General features: G+C 53.8%; 2 protein-coding genes across 3 annotated transcripts in view; both read right to left on the bottom strand.

The window, feature by feature from the left end:
* Positions 1 to 81: 81 nt before the first annotated feature.
* Positions 82 to 2,124, bottom strand: NUDT16L1 (nudix hydrolase 16 like 1; the record flags this gene model as incomplete). Its single annotated transcript, XM_079542919.1, has 3 exons — positions 82 to 721; positions 1,474 to 1,734; positions 1,888 to 2,124. The coding sequence occupies 3 exons, from the start codon at positions 2,122 to 2,124 to the stop codon at positions 257 to 259; spliced, it is 963 nt and encodes a 320-aa protein (XP_079399045.1). The 3' UTR covers positions 82 to 256.
* A 592-nt stretch (positions 2,125 to 2,716) lies between these two features.
* MGRN1 (mahogunin ring finger 1) overlaps positions 2,717 to 18,952 on the bottom strand; it is a gene marked incomplete at both ends in the record, with an annotated part of 47,651 nt that continues 31,415 nt past the window's right edge. The window contains 10 exons of one of the 2 annotated variants that reach the window (XM_079543093.1): positions 2,717 to 2,972; positions 4,113 to 4,220; positions 4,955 to 5,000; positions 5,488 to 5,611; positions 6,809 to 7,032; positions 9,155 to 9,220; positions 10,052 to 10,161; positions 11,470 to 11,629; positions 12,631 to 12,699; positions 18,033 to 18,080. In XM_079543093.1, coding sequence (XP_079399219.1) covers positions 2,860 to 2,972; positions 4,113 to 4,220; positions 4,955 to 5,000; positions 5,488 to 5,611; positions 6,809 to 7,032; positions 9,155 to 9,220; positions 10,052 to 10,161; positions 11,470 to 11,629; positions 12,631 to 12,699; positions 18,033 to 18,080 — 1,068 coding nt within the window. Of the gene's footprint in view, positions 2,973 to 3,394; positions 3,505 to 4,112; positions 4,221 to 4,954; positions 5,001 to 5,487; positions 5,612 to 6,808; positions 7,033 to 9,154; positions 9,221 to 10,051; positions 10,162 to 11,469; positions 11,630 to 12,630; positions 12,700 to 18,032; positions 18,081 to 18,952 lie in introns of those variants that run through there. The other variant, XM_079543094.1, reaches the window with a different exon arrangement.

The following is an 18,952-nucleotide window of genomic DNA, read 5'->3' as shown; positions in this document are numbered from 1 at the left end:
TGAAATCAAAGCGTAATTCTAAGGCTTCAGCACCTTCACATAAGCACATGAACTCTCTGCAGGGGGCTGTGCAGATTGATCTGGGAAGCTCGCTAGAGTTTAATGGCCATAAAAATACATAGCTTTCCCCTGCTTCAGACAATTCCAAACCCTCCTGGCTACACAGCGGAATCTCGCAGCCAGCAACTGGTTGGAAAGTTAGAAGAAAGTCTCTAGTCTCCTCACCCACTTTTAATCAATTACAAACACGGTGGCATCACTCCATGGCTTCAGCCACCGGCTGCTCCAGCACGGCGTCTGCCCCGGGCTGCGCCTGCAGCTCCGCCACCACAGCCTCAGCCCCCGGCACGGCCGCCAGATGCTCCAGCACAGCCTGGCTCTCCAGCCCGGCCGCCTGCTGCTCTGCCAGCTCGGCCGCAGCGTGCGCAGCTGCCTGGTTCTCTCCGCTATCTGCGTATTCATTGCCTGCTCTGGCGGCCGCTGCCAGCTCGTTGGCCTGCTTAGCTGCTGCCATGGCCGCGTGGTCGATCGCCGGCTTCTTCGGCTTCTGTGTGGCAGCCACTGCCTCGGCCAGCTTCTCCTCCGGCACCATGTTCAAGATCTTCAGAGCAAAGAGCAGCTGGAATTTGGCAGTTCCAACGAAGGAGTTGGCCAGGAAGTTTGGCAGCCCACCCATGCGATCTTTCTGGGTGTAGAGGGGGACACGGACCATGCCCATCACCTGCAACGGCACGGAGCACGACTCAGCGGAGATCACGGCACCCCCCCAGGCCCCGCACCCCCAACCAGGACCCCCAGCCCACAGCCCCGGTGCTTGGTGCCCCCCCCTACCCCCACCGCAGCCTGCTCTCACCTGCCTCCAGCCCCACTGAAGCCCCTGCTCTGCCTCTCCCCACACCCCCAATTCCCTGCTCTCCCAGTCCCAGCCCCATTCCCTGGTGAATCCCGCTGCCCGGGCTGCTATGGGCATCCCCGCTTTCCCCTCCCCACCCAGCCCTGCCTGGAGGCACCGCAGCGCAGCCCTGTATCCTCAGCAGCACCACAACCCAGGGCCTGCCACCTCTGCTCCCGCTGGAGCTCACTGTGTGCTCAGGGAGCACCCGAGAGACCCCCACGCCTCGCTCTGCCCTTAGGGTGGCCAAGCCGCGCAGGAGGAGCCCGTGCCCCTGCTCTGCTTTTGTGCGACCCCCGGAGAGCACGGAGCAAAGCAGAGCGCTGCCGTGCTGAGGTTCCGCTGCAGGTGTGAGACGGACCCCGCCCACATCCTGATGCAGAGCGGGTAAACGGGGCTCTTCCCTACTGAGGCAGCGAGGGGCAGGGCTGGAGCCCGCGGTGCACCCCCGGCTGCGGAGTTCCCGGTGGCCGCCGAGGGCTCCAGGCAGCGGGTGGGGCGGCCCAGCGGCTCCGAGGCGGGCGGGAAGGGGAGCTTTGTGTTCCCCGCAGCCGCGCGCGGCCCCTCCCCACGCGCCCCACCTCCAGCCCGTGGTCTCGGGAGTGCACCGCGCTGATCTCGATGGTGTGCAGCTCCTCCAGGGTCAGCTGCCGGGCGTATAAATGCGCCACCACGCGATGCGGCCCGTCCGTCAGGTGCGAGCACAGGTAGTCGGCCTCCGTCAGGCGCACGCAGCCCAGGCCCAGGCCCAGCACCCGGTTCAGACCGTCCTCCAGGGACCAGTACCGGCGGTCCACGAACCCCCCGGGGAAGCCCAGGAGGCCGTCAAAGCGCATCTGCATCTGCAATAGGGGGCGGGGGTTAACGGGCCCGACCCGAAACGCGCCGCCCTGGGCCCCGCGCCCCGACTAGGCCCCGGCCCCATCCCGCGTCCCCTTCTCCCGTCCCCGGCCCCGGTCCCCGTGCCCCGGCCCCGCCCGTCCGTCGCCGCTCACCAGCACGGCGTAGCGCAGCGGGATGCGGCCGAACAGCATGCCCGGGTTGGGCGCGTACAGCATGGCGTGGCACGAGTGGCTCCAGCCCGGGCCCAGCCGCATGGCCTCGTACCGCGTCAGCGGCTTCAGCTCGGGCACGCCGGGCACCCCCAGCGTCGGCAGCGGCGGGAGGGACCCCGCGCCCGCCGGCAACGCTCCTACGGCCGCCATCACTCCCATGGCTCCCATGGCCGCCATCGCCTCGCCGCCCGCCCGCCGGCCCGCTCTGCGCACGCGCGGACGCGCCGACGTCGGAGGGCGGGACCGACGGCCGCCGACGGCCAATGACGGCCAGTCGTGCGCCGCGCGACCAATCGGAGCCCGGCTCCGCACGCCAATTCCGGCGGCCGTCTCCGGAAGGGGCGGCCAATAGCGACGGCGCCCCTCGGTCCCGTGACCGACGGCCAATAGGGACGCGCGCCACCGCCCGCGCCGCGCGCCATACTAGGTAGCGGCCGCTCGAGGCTCGCCGCGCCGCAGCCCAATGAGATCAAAGCTGGGGGAGGGCGCGCGGCCGCCCCAGCATCCTCCGCGCGGCGTCGCCGAACAGCACGCCGGGAACGAGGCGGGCACGTGCCGCGCCGCAGCCCCGCTCCTCCCCAGGCCCCGCCCCTCCGCCCGCCCCGTCCCGCACAGGAGGCCGGAGGCGGGGCTGACCGCGGCCTTTATTCCTACAAACATAGAAACGCGCGGCGCGGCGCCGCCCGGGCACGAAGCAGAACGAAGGCACACGGCGGCGCCGCCCGGCCCCCGCGGCCGGGAAGGGACAGGATGGGGCGCGGCGCTCCCGGGAAACGCGCGGCGCCGTCCCGGCCGGGCGCGGGGCGTACATCGGCGGCGGCGTTCGTCCTCCCGCTCCGTCCGGCCCCTCACGGCCACCGGCGCGGCCCCGTCCCGGGGATCCCGCGGGCACGGCTCCGGGCGCGGGGCCGCTCACGAGAGGCGGTGCTCGTCCTCCAGGTGCAGGCGCGTCTGCTCGAACAGAAGGGGCTGCGTGGGGCTGGCGGAGCCGCGGCCGGGCAGCGTCTGCGTGAAGTCGGACGAACCTGCGGGAGGAGGAGGAAGAGCGCGGTCGGCCGTAGGGTCGCGCGGTCCCGCGGCTCCAGGGCAGGACGTGAGGGCGATGCGCCACCAGCCCTGCGGGAACCCGGCGTGCGAGCGGGGCCGGCGGGACGGCCGGGGGGGGGGGGGGGCTGCGCCGCAGCTGCAGCGTCGCCGGGCTCCGGGAGTACCGGACCGTGGAGCTCCGGCGCCGAACAGATGGGCGTGGAGCCGTGGGGCGGGCAGGGGTGAAGGGCAGCGCCGGGCCGGCTGGCACGGATTGCTGGAGGGGGTGGTGGCCCTCAGGGCGGATCGGCCCCAGCGGCAAGCGGGGGCACGGCCGTTCTCGCCCCCGGCGGTCCCAGGGCTGCTGCTGCCCAACCACGGCGATGAGTAAGAAGAACAGAAGACGTACCAGCTTACTCCTCTATACCAATAGAGCAGGAATCAGGACCCAGTGCTGCCCGAAACAGGAGGGAGGAAGGCAGACAGAGAGGGAAGGAGACATTAGAGAGGTGCTCAGCGCAGCCTGCGACTCTAGGGAAGAAAACAGGCTGCAACGAGAACGGTGGGGCCAAGGCCCCGCACTGCACCCCACAGCCATACTGTCAGCAAGGCGTGTCCCGCTGGCCCTTCCCTGACCTGGGGTGGGCTAATTCCCCTCCTTAGGTCAAAGGGCAGTTTGAGGCTGTGTTTGGTGCTGGGAAACAGGAGCAGGGAGATCAGGGCCCAGACACTAAGCTCTCACCCCACCCCTTGCTCATTCTGGCCCGTGTGGGCAGCTCCCTGCTGGCACCCTCCTGACAGGGGCAGGAGCCACATGCAAACAGTCCCAGGTGCTGTACCAGTGGCTTAGCCCAGAGAGGAGAAAGGGGGGAAGGACAGAAACAGAAGGGACGGGGAGGTGGAGAGAGAAAGGGGGAATGTTCCTGCTGCTAGCCCCCCTCACCCCCAGCAGCCAGCTCTGTGCACTGAAGGGATGCGCAGCCTGTGCTCCAGGTAGATCCTGGCCCCTGGAGCAACATCCAGGCCCCAGAGGAGGTAGGGCTGCAGCACTCTGGGAAGCCAGCAGTGAGGTATGGAGCCCACAGCCTCCCCCTCGGCCACCTCACAGCACAGCACACACCCAGCAGTGCAGCCATTACCTGGCAGGTAGACATCGACCGGAGGGTCTGCGTCCGACTGCGTCAGGCTCCTGTGCTCCCCACAGCCACCATCCTGCAGGACGTCTTCGACAGAGGGAGGACAGCCACCTGCAAGCAGCCAGGAGTGCTGCAGTCAGTGCCAGCCGTGAGGAAGAGGCAGCTCACAGTGCTGACAGGCTGCTCTTCACACACAGGCTGATGTTCCCGCATGCACCCAGCGCACCCCTCTCATCCCATCCTCATGCCCTCATGGTGCTGAGTACCACACATCCTCACCATGGCATGGGACACACTGTGCACAGCCCTGTCTCAACAGAACCACAGCAGTACGTGCCATCTGCCCTTCAGCAGTGAGGGCAAACAGCTCGTGGCATGCACAGCTAGAGCCAGTGCTGCCCTGGAAGAAGCTGGATCCATAGCTGGGCAACATGATGCATGGCACTAGGGGCAGCTGCTGCACGAGGAATCAGGTGTGGGCTCTGAATCCTCACCCACGCTTCAGGATCTGCAGCTTTGCTTATCTGCCCCAGAGGCTCCCTCAGCCATCCCTGGCAAAGGACTGAATACGGGTAGAGGCAGTGAGGAGGGAAGGAGACCAGCTCTGCTGTTTGGAGCACAGAACTTCAAGCAAAGAGAGACGTCTGGCAAATAAACTGGGGAGATTTGTTGGTTTTGCTCCTCCACTTCCCAGGAGAAACCTTGGCAACTTCCTCTGGTAAAGCACAGCAGCTCAGAGCAATGGATTTCAGGGGCTGCACAGCTCTGAACGTGTATGTCCAGTGCCTCTCTCCTTCACAACACAACACAAGTCTGACAGCCTCCAGGGCTGAGTGCACACTCACTTTTCTGCAGGGATGAGCTGTCCTCCATCTCTTCCCCTGCCACACTCTGTAAGGAGAAACAGCACAAGTTACTTCAGCCTTTCCTGCACTTGTCTCCTCCTCTAACTGCCTCTAACTCCTCTAACATCCAGAGCGATGCCTGAGGCAGGGACTCATTTCAGGGTAGGAGCAAGAAGCCAGTGTTGGTTCTATGGCACCATAGGGTGTTTCACAGGCAACAGCAGCAGAAGAGCTCTGCAGATGCTGGACGTACAAGGTTCAGCTTCCCACTCAAACTGTTCAGCCTCCAGGAACACAGAGGGCAAATGTCTGCCCTGATGTGCACTGACTGCAGCTCTCCCACCTCCCAATTCCCAAAGCTCAGTTGGGTGCACAGGCTGCGTCCTGAGGCACGGAGCCCGGTGGGTGACTGGAGGCAGACCAGACTGTTGACTCTGGGCTCTCTGTTACACAGGGGAAGCAGTGACCCCTCAGGAGACAGTTTGAGCCCCAGAAGCCCCGCAGGACAGCTCTGGCTCATAGCACTGACTTACTTCTGGGGAGCTCGTCTCCCTCAGGACCAGCTCGCCCCCGCCCAGTGCTGGCTGTGAGTCCAAGTCCTCGGAGAGCTTCTCTTCATCCTCCTCGTGAATTGGGGATGAGGGAGACCGTAGTGTGCTGCAGTAAGAGAAACTCTGTTTGGTGGTGGCAGTTCCAGCTGTCATCACCCTGCCCCATCCCTCTGCCCAACCCACCTTCCACCAGCAACATAAGATAATTCAGAGCAGGAACTCAAACTATTGAGACAGATTCACCAGAGCTCTAAAGATCAGCTACACAGAGAGCAGCAGCAGCTCTGTGACACAGCCATGAGTCCTTGCTGGCTGCCAGGACGTTCAGTGTACTTTTAGCACAGCTCTGATTTCACGTCCTACCAAAGCGACAAAGCAGCAGTTTCAGTCCCTTTCTTTCACTTCCTTTTCCTTCTTCTCCTCCTGACAGTTTGAGGATCTTTCTCCTCTGCCAGATTTTTGACAAGAAGGTACAGAGCTGTAAGCAAATACAAGTTGTGTGCAGGAAGACACTCATCCTGCACCTCCCGGGGCAGCACCACCTCTACCTCATTCCTCAAATGGTCATTAGCCAAACCAGAACAAGGGTGGAGAAGGCAGTTGGGTCTGAGGGAGCAGAGCCTGTGGGACAGGATGGAAGGGCACAGAATGGGTGATTCCAGCAGTGGCCCATTCTGTTGCCTGGGGTGTGCCAAGCCCTGGAGTGAGCTCTGTTTGACAGGCAATGACTTGCTGTTGTTGATGAGGTGGCAAAAACTCACGAGCAGCTGGAACACAGCAAGCAGTGCCCAAACAAACACAGCACGACCCCGTGTGACTCAGCCTTCTGTATGGCTCAGCGAGGGATGCTCCACAGGACCCACACCTCAACCCATGGCCATCAGAGGAAGCCTCAGAAAACAACTAAAGGATCTCAGCATTTTGTCCTCTGAAATTCAGGTCACTTCTCCATTCTTTTGTTCCCAGGGAACTCTATGGAAAGCTGAAATCCTGCAAGGTTTGAATGTCACGTGCAAGTGGAGGCACTAGCTGCATTGAAAAGGAAGACATTCCCACCCAAAGACTCGGTGAAATTTCCTTACTAAAAATCCTTTGGATGTCAAAGCTAACTCCCAGGAGACACAAGCTGGTCTCTTCAGGCTGAACACAGAGGTGGTATCCCAGTTCTCACTGCCATGAGGACCCGCTGGCCTCCTAACAGGATGAGCTAGCAGTGATTCAGAGGCACAGCTCCCTTCCAGCCCCAGTACATGGCCACAAGCCCTCAGGGCCTACAAAGGACCCCCTCTGCCCCCATGCTGACCTATCTGGAGACTTGCTCCGCTTGCCCTTCTGGTGGCTGCTTTCCACAGCTCTGTCCATCCCAACAAGCGGTCGGTTTGCAGGGGGAATCCCATCCACCATGCCAGAGTAGTTGATTTCTTCATACAGAGGAGCTGACGGGATGGAGGGGGACACAGAGCGAAGGCCATTCAGAGCTTCCAGCAAGGAAATAGGCTCATAGCCTGGAGGGATGTTGTCAGAGCTCTGTGGGTGAGAAGAGAGGGGCACATTAAGAAACCCTCACGAGGCTGGAGACATATGTAATGGGAGGCTCAGCTGCAAGCCAGTAAGAACCCCACCACTGCTTCCACCTGTGTACATGCAGCTGTTTCACAGCACCACCACAGTCACTGAGATAGTCAAAGGAGTGACTCTCCAGATAAGAGCTGGTCCTGCAAAACTACTTGCACTTTTTCCCCTGACTGTGTTCCCTCAGCTGCTAATGCAGCTGCACAGTCACCTCTGCTAAAATACTGAAAGGGATCACAGAATCACTGACCCCACAGGCGGGGAGCAAAACTGCACATTTCCATTCCCTCTATAACTCAGTTTAGCTGCCAGCCAAAGAGAAGTTTCCAAAGCTACTGAACCAGCAACGGTTTAACTCCCAAAATCTTCTTGATCAATAAGGCACTGCAGACTCAAGAGGTAAATGGAGTTTATGCTGTAACCCAGCAGTGCCACAGGCAGCCCAGCCCACTGCAAATGAAGAGGCAAGACTACAGAAGCCCAAGCTTAGATTAACTTAATCTGTTCCAGCCTTGCACCCTCAGGGAGGTTGCTGTATGCTGTACCAAAGATAGTGTTGCTGCTGAGCCTGGCCATGATGTCTGTAGCTTCTGTGCTGGACCTCCCAGTCATGCAGCTGCAGACCGAACTCCTCAGGAATCTATTCCATTACAGTCACTAAATCGAGGGTGAGCTGATAGCTGAACTGACTCACCTGTGGTCACAGAAGGAGCTAGATCTGATGGAGGAAGAAAGAACGATTGGCAGCTGGGGTCAGGAATCAACCTATGCCCTCTAAAAAAATAGCCTCATGACATCAATGACCTTGTGGCCAAAAGACCACAGATGGGGATTGTGAGATACTCAAATCAATCTGGACCGGGATTGGCTCACAGTTGCTACCTGCACAACAGAGGTTCAGGAGCCACAAGCACAGAGGCATTCCATTTCCATACAGCAGCTCAGAGGTGCTATTGTGTAGACAGTAAGTTCAGGAAAACAAAAGCCATTGGCTCAAGTCTGGGGGACCATTTTCTCCTGCCTGTGAAGAGCAAGGCCTGAGGGCTCAAAGGCTGCTGCTCGCTTTGTTTCACTTGGTGAACGCTCAGGCTGTACAGCACCGCTCAGAGGCTGGAGGAGGATCTCAGCTACTGCCTACAGCATCTTGGCTGAAAGCTTCTGAGGTTTCAGTCTGGAGAGACACTGCCCTCTCCTGGGCCGCGTTCCACAACACCGCTCCCAGAGCTCCAGCAAAGTACAAGCTGCTGTCTGAGGCTTGTGCGGAGCCAGGTCACATCAAACTCGTGACAGCCCCATTACTGAACCCAGCCCTAGGTTTTCTCCAGATATGATAAGCCACATTCCTCCTCAGTCTGAGCGTCTGGACCGGCATGAGGAAAACCGCAGCCTCCTTAATACTGTTGACAACTATAGTTGCATAGGATTACACAGTGAGGGCCCCTTCCTGGGGCAGGGGGGCCTCCCTCACCTTTCCCCTTCCCAGTTCCTGGTCTCCCACAGTTGCCTTTCATGCCATCCCCAGGATGACATTCCAGTTACACACTCTCACACCATCTTGGACACTCCTCAACAGAACAAGCTCTATCCTTCCTGTTTCTGTAAAAGCAAAGCAGCTCATTGCAGCCAGGAGTCCTAATGCAAGTCCAGCTGTGCCTATTTGCCTACTTCGGTGTTTCAGAACCAGTGTGGGAACCACAGCGAGAAGTGCACACTCCAAACTGGATGAGACAAGTGAGAGGAAGCTTTTGGGTGAGCCAAGGGGACAGCAGCTTGCTTGTGTTCCTACAAAGCTATGAAATGTCTTCTGCAGCCAGGCTCAGGACCCAGAGGCAGTCACCCACCGGGTCCCTACAGTTTATTCCTCGGTACGCAAGCCAGAAAGGTTAGTGATCATTTGTGCAGGCTGTGAGCACCTCACCACTAACATGGAGACAGTGCTCATGTGTTGCAGGCTGTGCAGGAGCACAAGTCAAATCCAGCATTTTAGCAAGCCCTCATGTTTGTAACACTTTCACGTGCCAGTGAAGCCTCTGGCAAATAATTGCCATGGGATACAAATACAACTGAGTCCACTTACTGTTTTCCTTTTAGGTTTCCTGCTGGGCAGGGTGACAGTGTTCACTTTAGGGGGTTTAAAGAGACACTGTCAAGAGAAAACCATGTTTTAAAGTAGTTGTTTTTTTTTTTTTCCTAGAGGTTAGCAACGCACAGACACCCAGCAATTCCTCACCTTGCTCCGGGTGACAGCGCCTGCTCTCCCCTACACTACGCTCTGCCCTTCAGTTTCTTCCCCTGCCCTATTTCTTAGCCCCAGTTGTAGACAGCAGGGCTACAGTGCTGAAGAGGATACGTGGATAAAACCAGGCTGTTCCTGTAACAAGCCTTTTCTGTTCTCATTAAGGCCTGCAAGATCATCTAGAGGGAGAACTCCTCACTCTGACCTCATGTCTCGCCAGAGCCAGCTGTGCAATAGCACTGCTCAGGCAACGAGCTTCTGCCCTCAGCACACCAGAGGCATGTGATTTGGTCTGGAGGCCAACAGCACTGCATTTCCCATCCTGAGCTCACTCAGCTGCTTCCCAGACCCTAATCACTCAGGGAAGCTGGCACAAAGAGGCCTCTCTCCTACTGTGCTGAGTATCCCAGAGCCAGGGGGTTTCATCACAGCGTGCTGCCACACAGACATCCAGAGTTGAACGGTAACCCCATTTGCCCAGCCTGTTGTCCCAGTGTCTGCCACATTTCTGTACCTTTACTACTACTAACATATGAAAACAGAAGTCCCAGCTCTATAGAAGAGTTGAGGAAAGGCACTGCATAACGCAGGAAGGCTTTACTCCAAGGCCTGAGCAAACCTCCTGAGGTCTGAGGGACACAGGTCAACAGGCCAAGCAACCTGTGCACACACAAGCTGCCTGCCCAGGCTGAGACCAGCATCCAGGTTTTGTATAAAGGATTGCAGTGAGTTACTTACAGAATGCTCATCATGGTCAACACTCTGTGCCAGGACGGGGCTGAATGACACCGGTGACAGAGCCCCTGGCTTTTTTCTCACAGCTCGAATCTGCAGCAGGGCACGGAAGGCTACGAGAAAAGAGCACACAGGTGAACAGACAGCCACAGCACAGCGAGCCCTCGGCCTTCCCATGACAGCTTTAGTCTGCTCTTCATGCCCACGGTCCCATTTTCTATCTGCAGATCTTTAATACTGTCAGTTCAGTGCCAAAGGCGCACATGAATGAGCTAGACATCTGTTCTGACACAGCTGTAAGAACTTGCTTGTACACCAGGAAAAGCCCAGGCATCTCCCTGCTTCTTACTGCACCCTACACTTTCAAGATCAGGCTAAAGCCAGAGGTGCCAATCTATCCTCACTGTCTCTGCACTCCTCAGATACAGATTCCCAGGAAGTCCAGCAAGCAGACACCTTCCAAACATAAACAACCTACTTCACTGCAGAATGCAGATGAGATAATGCTGCTCCATATCTTAAGTTGTGCTACTTATAGTCAAGGCTGTCTAGCACTTCCTCTGATGAGTTCTTGCTTTCAGTTACTGTATCTTTGCCGAGTTTGAACTTTTCAGACTTAACTTCTCAGGCCAAACATCTGTCTTAGGCTCTTCATCCTTTTCATAAGAAGGAACGATCAAATATCTCCAAGATAAAGCACAGGGTAAAAAACAGGGATCTGCTACTCCAGCCAAGACACAGGCATTTTCTCAAAACACTCCTGCATCTCTGTGCATTTGCAAAAAGACAAGGAATTTAGCAAGTATTGTCTGAATGTCAAAATGGGTATTTCAGTTATTCCAACTTTAGGAACCGAGCAGTGGAGGTTTAAGCAGATGCTCTCAACATTCTGGGAGCTTTGAGGGAAAAGAAAATCGGTTCTGTGCACTCAGTGCCCACCTTGCTAGCCCCAGAATAGCAAGAAGGTAGAATCACTGGAGTGATCCACATGCAAACAGAGAAGGCAGCAGCGTGCAGGGTAAGAGGCGAGGTCTAGAGAAGGGTGCAGGGCCAGAAAGCATCAGAGTGACCTGGGGCTTTAGTCTGCCTTTAAAAGAAATGTTGAGGGAGTCATGTTAACAAGACTAGGATGGCACTGCAATTTCAGCTGCACCAGAGCTATTGCTGCCATGCACCTCACTTAGGAGAGAGGGCCTTCAGAGGCCCCAGTCAAATGGCCTTCCTCCCACTGTATTCCTTCCCTGTTCAAGGATAGTTATTTTAGATGCCAGGAACCTCCACACATCACCCAGAAGAGTGGCACATTTGGTACTGAGCCCTGGGGTGGGTTAAATACAATACATACACATCCTCACAGCCTCTGCTGACTTAACAGAAGCACAGGGAGGAAGATGCCCTTGTTCCCTGGGCAGGAAACTCACGCAGCCTGCAGATGGGGCAGTTGTTGGCCTGGTAGCGCAGGGTGTCAGCACAGGAGTTACACAGACAGAGGTGTCTGCAGGGCAGAATGAGAGTGTCCCGGAGGTCTGACAGGCAAACCACGCACTCATTGCTGTTGTCGCTGTTCTCATCATCTGAAGGCTGAAATGAGAGGCAAAAATTTGGCAGGAGAATGGAAAATGCAAAATCTTCTGTCTTCTGCCTTTTCAGGTGCTACCCGTTGGCACAGGCAGGCAGAGATTACAGTATGCTTCAGGCAGGACACTGCATTACTTGGAGAGGAAATCCAGCTTGTCTTGCACCGTGGCTGCTCCACTGTTTGCAAATCACACACTAATACTCAGAATAGCAGTCTGGGACCAGCACTTCATATGCTCTGCAGCCCAGATGGCAGCAAAGGGCAGCCCTGCGTAAGGCTACTGCAAGCACAAAGCAGTCACACATCATGCTTGGGGCTGTGCAGCAAACCAGGATTTGGGAGAAGCTCCTGCCCGAAGACAGGCGGTGCTTCTGGTTAAGGCACTTGCATATATATATCCCCTCATGTCACCAATGCTGTGCTCCCTCCTGTACACAAATCCAGGTTGATCTTGCAAGTTCTAGAGCTCAGTTTCATGCAGTGCTACAGGAACACGCAGTCCTCCCGTAACAAAACAGAACAAAACAACAGATGTTTGAAGAGCCACAGCAGAAAAGCATGGACACCAAACACGGGTACCTTGACTGTGGAGAGGCAATGCTCATTAACAGTCAATGAGAAAAAAAGAGCCTCTTGTCTGTACACTGGGAAGCACCCAGATTGGCCAGTAACCTCAGGGCACTGAAAGCAGCAGTTCACACTGTCTCCTGGCTCTGAAACACTGAGGGGCACTGATGCCCTCCCCTTCCTGTGCTCCAGGAAAGATCCTCATGAGGCTCAGACTATCTGAAATTATCTCAGCACAATCACACTGTTTGAGCCTTGCAGTGAAGGCCTATCATTCCTGGGCTTCTTCAGTGCCTGCAGTAGCGCCACAGACTTGATGGCCATCTTGGAAAGCATCTTTAATTACAGTGCCAGAACTCGTATATAAACTTGAAAGTGGAAGAAGCAAGCTGGAAACCCACAGCCCAGGGAGCAGGAGTCTTCTGAGCACCCTTACCTTGGTCTCTTGGTTGTTTTTGTTCTCAATGCCATAGATCTCCTGAAGCAGGTAGCTCACCCGGTCAACCTAGGGAGAAAGATAACAGTTGGAGTTCTACCAGCTGCTCTGCAATTGCTGTTTTGAGATTATTTTCCCTCCTTCCCTGTGTCAAAATGTCCATGCAACACCCACGGCAACTGGCTCTCCTAGAGTTACTGGAAACCATTAATAGAAGCAAATATCACAAAAGACAGCAGGAGAATGAACGTGTCCTTGCTCCAAAGTGGTGCCTACCCCACCTGGTGAGTTGAGAGCCCAACTGGTCGCTTCAGTCACTACCAAGATCATCTCAAAAACACTCTGTTCATCACAGAAATCACAAAGTAACATATGCCCAAAATTCACAGAAGCCAGATAAAACCAGCCTCCCACAGTCCCTTCCCTCTGGGAAGCACTGCTCACCTTAGCCAAGATGGATTTCCATCCATCTTCGTAATCTCAGACAAGGAGAGGCTAGGGATGGTCCTCAGTGTGCTGCTGTGCCAATGGCTCATTACTTGCACATCCAGGACTGCACTATGCCTCCCTTGTCGCCTGGGAGCGTAAGGGCAAGCTACTGAAGACAGACAAACTATCTCCCTTAGTGCAGTGCCATTTATGACCATCTCCAGGCCCTTGGTGGCATCTTTAAATTGCGGTGTGTGGTAGCAGAAAGCACTGCCAGGCACACAACCCAATGAACTCCTCTGAACCACGTCTTTATGCAGATGCTAGCAGCTGCCCCCAAACTACCCTGAGCAGCTGAATTAAAGCAGCACAAGAAAGGCTGATGGCTCAGGTCCCAAAGAAGCAACTCCTGTGTGGTGTTCTCCATGGCTCCATAGCTCAGCAAGTACAGCACAACACTCTCACAGCTGTATGGAACATTACAGAGATGCTGCTCTGTGGTAGCTCTGCACACCTGCTCCTCTTCACAAAGCAACAGCGAAGCAGCTGCAAGGTAACAAACTGACACATATGGTGAGGAATGGTATGAAACACTTTCCTGTTAGCTCCAGAAACTGTCCAGTTGACACCATGCAGTGAAGCCAAGCCACTGGGAATGCAATGTTACAATGGCTCAGCGTTTTTCTAGGGCTTTTGGCATTTCCAGGTGTTATCAGCCTTGCTCCTCCTCCTCTGTCAAGCCAGGTGCTCAGAAGAGCAATGGCTGTGCTGTCGGATTTCAGTGCTGCAGAACACGCTCCATGCCAAGATGGGAGCACAAGCTAGTTACATCCAGCCTGCCTACTAGTTTAGAAATGCTCTGAGCTGGGATGCAGCAGCTTTAACAAACCAATTCCAGAGTCTGCCCATTTAACTCAGCATGCAATCTGTTCTAGGCCTGCATTTCAAGGCACTGAGGTCAGCAGTTGGACCGTCGAGCAAAATCCTCTGCAGCGTCTCAGGAAGTTTGTGAACAATTATGTGGGAGCTGTCCTTTTACAACTCAACATGTCAAAGAGAGTCTTTTCACAGCATCCCGACTCCTCCGAGGATCATGCTGAGCGATACTGAGTGCACAACAGCCAGCTCAAAGAGCAAAATACATCAGGAAGGGAGAGACCCAAGTCTCTGCAGGATTCTGTGTTCATTTTACTGCTTGCTTCAAAAGAAATCCCACAAGAAGCTCATGTGGCTCTACTAAGAAAAGAGCGAGCAGCACAACATGGCTCTTACTACAAGATCTCTAAGTTTTAAAACTGCAGGGGTAAATTAGCAATAGGTGATACTACACTGTGCTGTCCCTCACCTTCTCATCTCTCCCGCAGCACGTCATCCTTCCCAAGGCTTCTGTTGCTAAATTCAGACCCACCTGATGCACACAAGTGCCACTGGCCAACTGCAGATCATGCTTCCTCTCTGGCTCTCTTTATTCCATCTGTTCCCATTCAACCATGTTCTTTTCATTTAAGAGCAGGTTGGTACATACACTATGGCTGATTTTGGCTGAGAGAACAAAGCAGTCCAGCTCATTAGCTGCTGCTTCCTGCTCCCAAAGAGCTTAAGAGATCCGTGCACACAAAGCACCCAGGAATCTGGGCACTGGCAAGGAGGGGCAGACAGAAGAAAGGCTGCAATGGGGAAGCATTTATAGCATTACACAGATGGATTATTCCCAACATACTCCATACTTCTGCTCTGTGCTCCTATAGATGCAGATGCTACATTAGTTTCAGTGGTACTGTGTGTTCTTCTAGCAAGAGTTTACTTCTATTTTAAAACCAATGGGAGAGAACATGTAAGCATTAAATTTTACAAACTGCCAAGAAAAAAAAGCACCGACAACCAAACACTGAGTGGGAAGGACTCATGCTGTGCCAGCACAGACAGACAAGCACACGCTGCTTCACTGCAAGAGTCAGCTAACCATGTCGTGGTGGGGAAGGAACTTCCTTAGAGAACACTTCTAGCAACACAGTCCTCCATTTGGGAAGCCCAGAGTACTAAAATGGAGAACGATGCACACAGTGCATTAATGTGCATAGCAATCCAACATCAATTCAGAGAGCTCATAGCCATGTATGCACGTCATTAAATAAAAGGCAAGATAAACAAGCTGCTTTCTGTCAGCTCACCATTGTAATGCTCTTCTCTGAGCAGAAGAAAATGTGGAACAAAGTGCAGCTAGCACCACACTGCTCTGCTCCCTCAGAGCTCAGCAGCCTTTTCCAGCACAGCACCCAGCTCTCCCTGCAGAATGCACTCTTCTGGATGTTCCCACCACATGCGTGCCCTTGTGCACTGATTTCTGGAACCATCCCCGGCTGGCTGCTAACAACACCTGTAGGATGCAGACCTGGGACTCAGCCAGGAACCACTCTGCAATAGAACCAAGCTCAGAGGAAGGACGAGCGCAGGGCTCAGGCTGGTAACTCATCTCCAGCACTGCAATGAAGCCCTGACAGGGAGAGCTAAGGCTGCTTCTGCTGGGCAGGAGCAAACCTGAAGGACAGACCACGAGTGCATGCACAGCACTCACAGTTCAGTGAGTTACTGAACACGGAACTTTGCTGGCTGAAAACCGCAGCTCATACTCCAAAACAGCTCACACTTCCCTCCCATCTGCCTTTTTATCCCACGTACCTCCAGGGCTTGCATTCTGCACCAGGCACGTGGGGGAGCTCACACTGCAGCTGCAGCACAGCACTGGGGTGCAGAACCCTGACTGATGCAGTTCTGGCCAGTTCAAGGGAGTGAACCTTGTGGCTTTCTGCTGGGTGTAGTTTATTCCAAACTCTTGTAAATTCTCAAGGGCAAGAAGCCTGCACCTTCTCCCCAGTCTGCTTCAAACACCAACTTCATAACCACTTGGTCTCAGCACAGACAGCTTAGAAATCTTATCTGAAAGAAATCTGCAAGATAGGTTCTGCAGAGACAAAGCCATTTACAGCTGTTGCTCTGAGGCAGCTAATTTCTATCAACATTTCTATCGGGAAAGGGACTGCTCATCCTAATACAGTCATCAGACAAGATAATGCCCTGAAACAAAGAAAAAAGGCAACCAAAAGTCACAGTGCAAAATGATTTTCAAAAACAAAAGGTAAGAGTATGTCTGTCAGTTCACCCATACTGTTCTTGAAAACAGGACAGTCCCAACAACGTGCTGCAGAAGTGCCTGATGAGGAGCAGGGAGCACCAACAAGCCTCTATGACTGAATCAGTCACAGAGGAGGTAAAGCTGCAGAAAAGAGCCAAGCATGGCTAAGAGGAGAATCTGAGGAGCATTAGTGTGAAACGAGGATGGAAAAAAAGACGATGCAAAAACATATTTCTGCAGCACGAAGCACAAAGCTCAACTTATCCGTGATTATCACACAAATACTGTATGTTCAAGAACAACAAGGAAATGAGAACACTGCATGCTGTGTGTACTGCAGTGAGGATGGAGGTTACGGCAACAAGGACGAGAAGGGTCGAGTTTCCAAGCAACAAGGAAGTAATTTCAAGATGTGGGAAGAATCCAGACAGATCTGGTGAGTAATGCTCAGACTTGATGAGAGCTCCAGCAATGAAAAGGATGACAAGACTACAGCAGATGCAGGAATGGTAGGAGGAAGCCAGTCAGGTACTGAAAGTCCCCTTACTTCAGCCAAGTTTTACATAAGCCACTGCTCTGCGAGGACTCCAAAGTAACATGACTGAATCACTGCTCTCAGTACCACACGATCTGCTGAATTCCCACCTCATATTTTGTGTCTCTTAAGACCATGCACCAGAACAATATCAGATTGGATTGATCTAACCCGAAGAGCATTATCCTTCATACAATATGCAAGATGCATACCAAAGCTGCCAGGCTATTTAAGTCAGTTTCTCAGGAAACAGAGCATCTCCCAGATCCATTTGAACAGCCTACTTGTATGTTCAACCTTATTTCTTCTCTGTCACCAAGACATTTCAATCTGATCTTGCAGCAGGATTGCTACCCAATTGTCTTTCAGAAGCTTAAACTCTTGGCAATCTTTAGAAGTCTGCATTTGCTTATGCATTTCTCTCCATGCAGGACCAAGTGCAATTTCAATCTTGATAAGGCTTTGCACAGTTTCTGTGCATTGCACCACTCTGGACCGGGCTAAAAGAGGGCTACAAATCCCTAACATTTTGTTTGCCATTCTTCCTTCTTGCCTTGCCCTCCTCATGTGTGTGCAGTCTGTATAAGCCAGAGTCAAAGAACAATGGTGTCTGTGCCTGCTCAAGTCCCAGGATACTCACAGGGGACAGGCAGGTTGGGCCAAAAGGTTTCAATCCATGGGATTTCTCCAGAGATACTACAGACACAAAAAGGAAGCTTATGCAGGGAGAAGATACGCATAAGATCCCTTATTATTTTCACATCCACATATGTGGAAACCTAACAGTAATCAGCCTCTACGTAGGACATGAGTCAGCAAAGATATCCTTCCACAGCACAAAACACAGAACTTAAAGCAACCAGGCAGTGTGGACACACAGATGTGGCTCATTTTACTTAACATCCATAGTCCTTAAGCTCATTTATACAAACCTTAAGCTCATTTACACAAACCTAATTTACACACACCTACACAGAGATCAAAACATCAGCACTGCGGTCCCAATTTCATAAAAGCACCAAATATCTGTGAGGCAGCAATATATAAGGAAGACTGAATTTATACAGTGCCTGACTTGCAGAGAAGAATAAACAGGCTTGCATGACTGCACTGCCATGTTTGTTCCCCCAACACACACGGCACACAACATCCAGCCCAACACTAACCCACTTTGCTGGTGCTATCTGAGCTTAGTAGCCAAGCTGTCAGGCCTTTGGTGAACTAATATCAAAGCTTCCCACTGGGTACCACTGAGTGTCTCTGGCACAGAAATACGACTTTAATCAGCAACAAACAAGTACTTACAATCTGCTTCTGTTTTAATGGCTTCACGGAGAAACTGCCATCGACATGCTAGGAGGAAAAAAATAAAAAAGAAACGCATTAAACAGACAAAATGTACAAAAATTAAAGCAGGGTAATGATCAGTTGTCATCTCTTAGCTAAGGGAAAAGTGGCATGTGTATTATAACCTGAACACCAACCGCTCCCAGCAGGCAGTGGAACAGGGCATCAGTGTGCTCCTTGTTCACTGCAGCACAGAGGCAGATGGAGCTGGCTCCAGTTATTAGCCTCTTGGCTCAAGTGGGTCAGAGCATGCACAGAAATCCATTGGCACACTGCATGCTTTCAGGGTGCAGCCAGTCCAGCTGGGTGCAAACATTTCTTCAACAAATGCAGCAATAATTGGCAGGAGGTATTTGTTAACTCCCTAGGTAACATCCAGAGTCAGAGCCATTCTCGAGGCTGGAGCCCCAGGCGAGCAGGGGGTGGCACAAGGCTGACAGCAAGGCTTGGCCACTGGCTGCAGTCAGAAACACGTACTCTGCCTCAGCACCTCTAGCACGTCATTGGCATGGCTGCAGCAGGCACGACTGTAACAATTCTGTGTGTACCTGGTGTCAGAATTAGCATCAGGAATAATGTGCCAGTTCTATTTTCTCCCTCATCCCCAAGTGCCAACTGATGGGAATCAAACCAACTCCTCTGCCAGAGTATTGAGAGCACGGAAGGAGACTGAGGGGAAACTCCAACAAGGCCTACTGCTGCGAGCAGCTGCAGACACGCATCTGTTTGCTGGAGGAGTTTCAGAAGGAAGGCACAAAAATGTTACACCAAAAGACAAAACAGTACTGTTTTCCAGGCAAACACAACGAGCCAAGTTTCTGACCTTGGAAAAGCTACAAAGTCAGACACTGTGCAGTGTCAAGGTTACAGTTCTGCTC

Source organism: Tetrao urogallus (genome assembly GCF_951394365.1).
Source record: "Tetrao urogallus genome assembly, chromosome: 15".
In the NCBI taxonomy this organism is placed as follows: Eukaryota; Metazoa; Chordata; class Aves; order Galliformes; family Phasianidae; genus Tetrao; species Tetrao urogallus.
The sequence above is the reverse complement of the archived record's forward strand: the minus strand, read 5'-3'. Positions and strand labels throughout refer to the sequence as shown.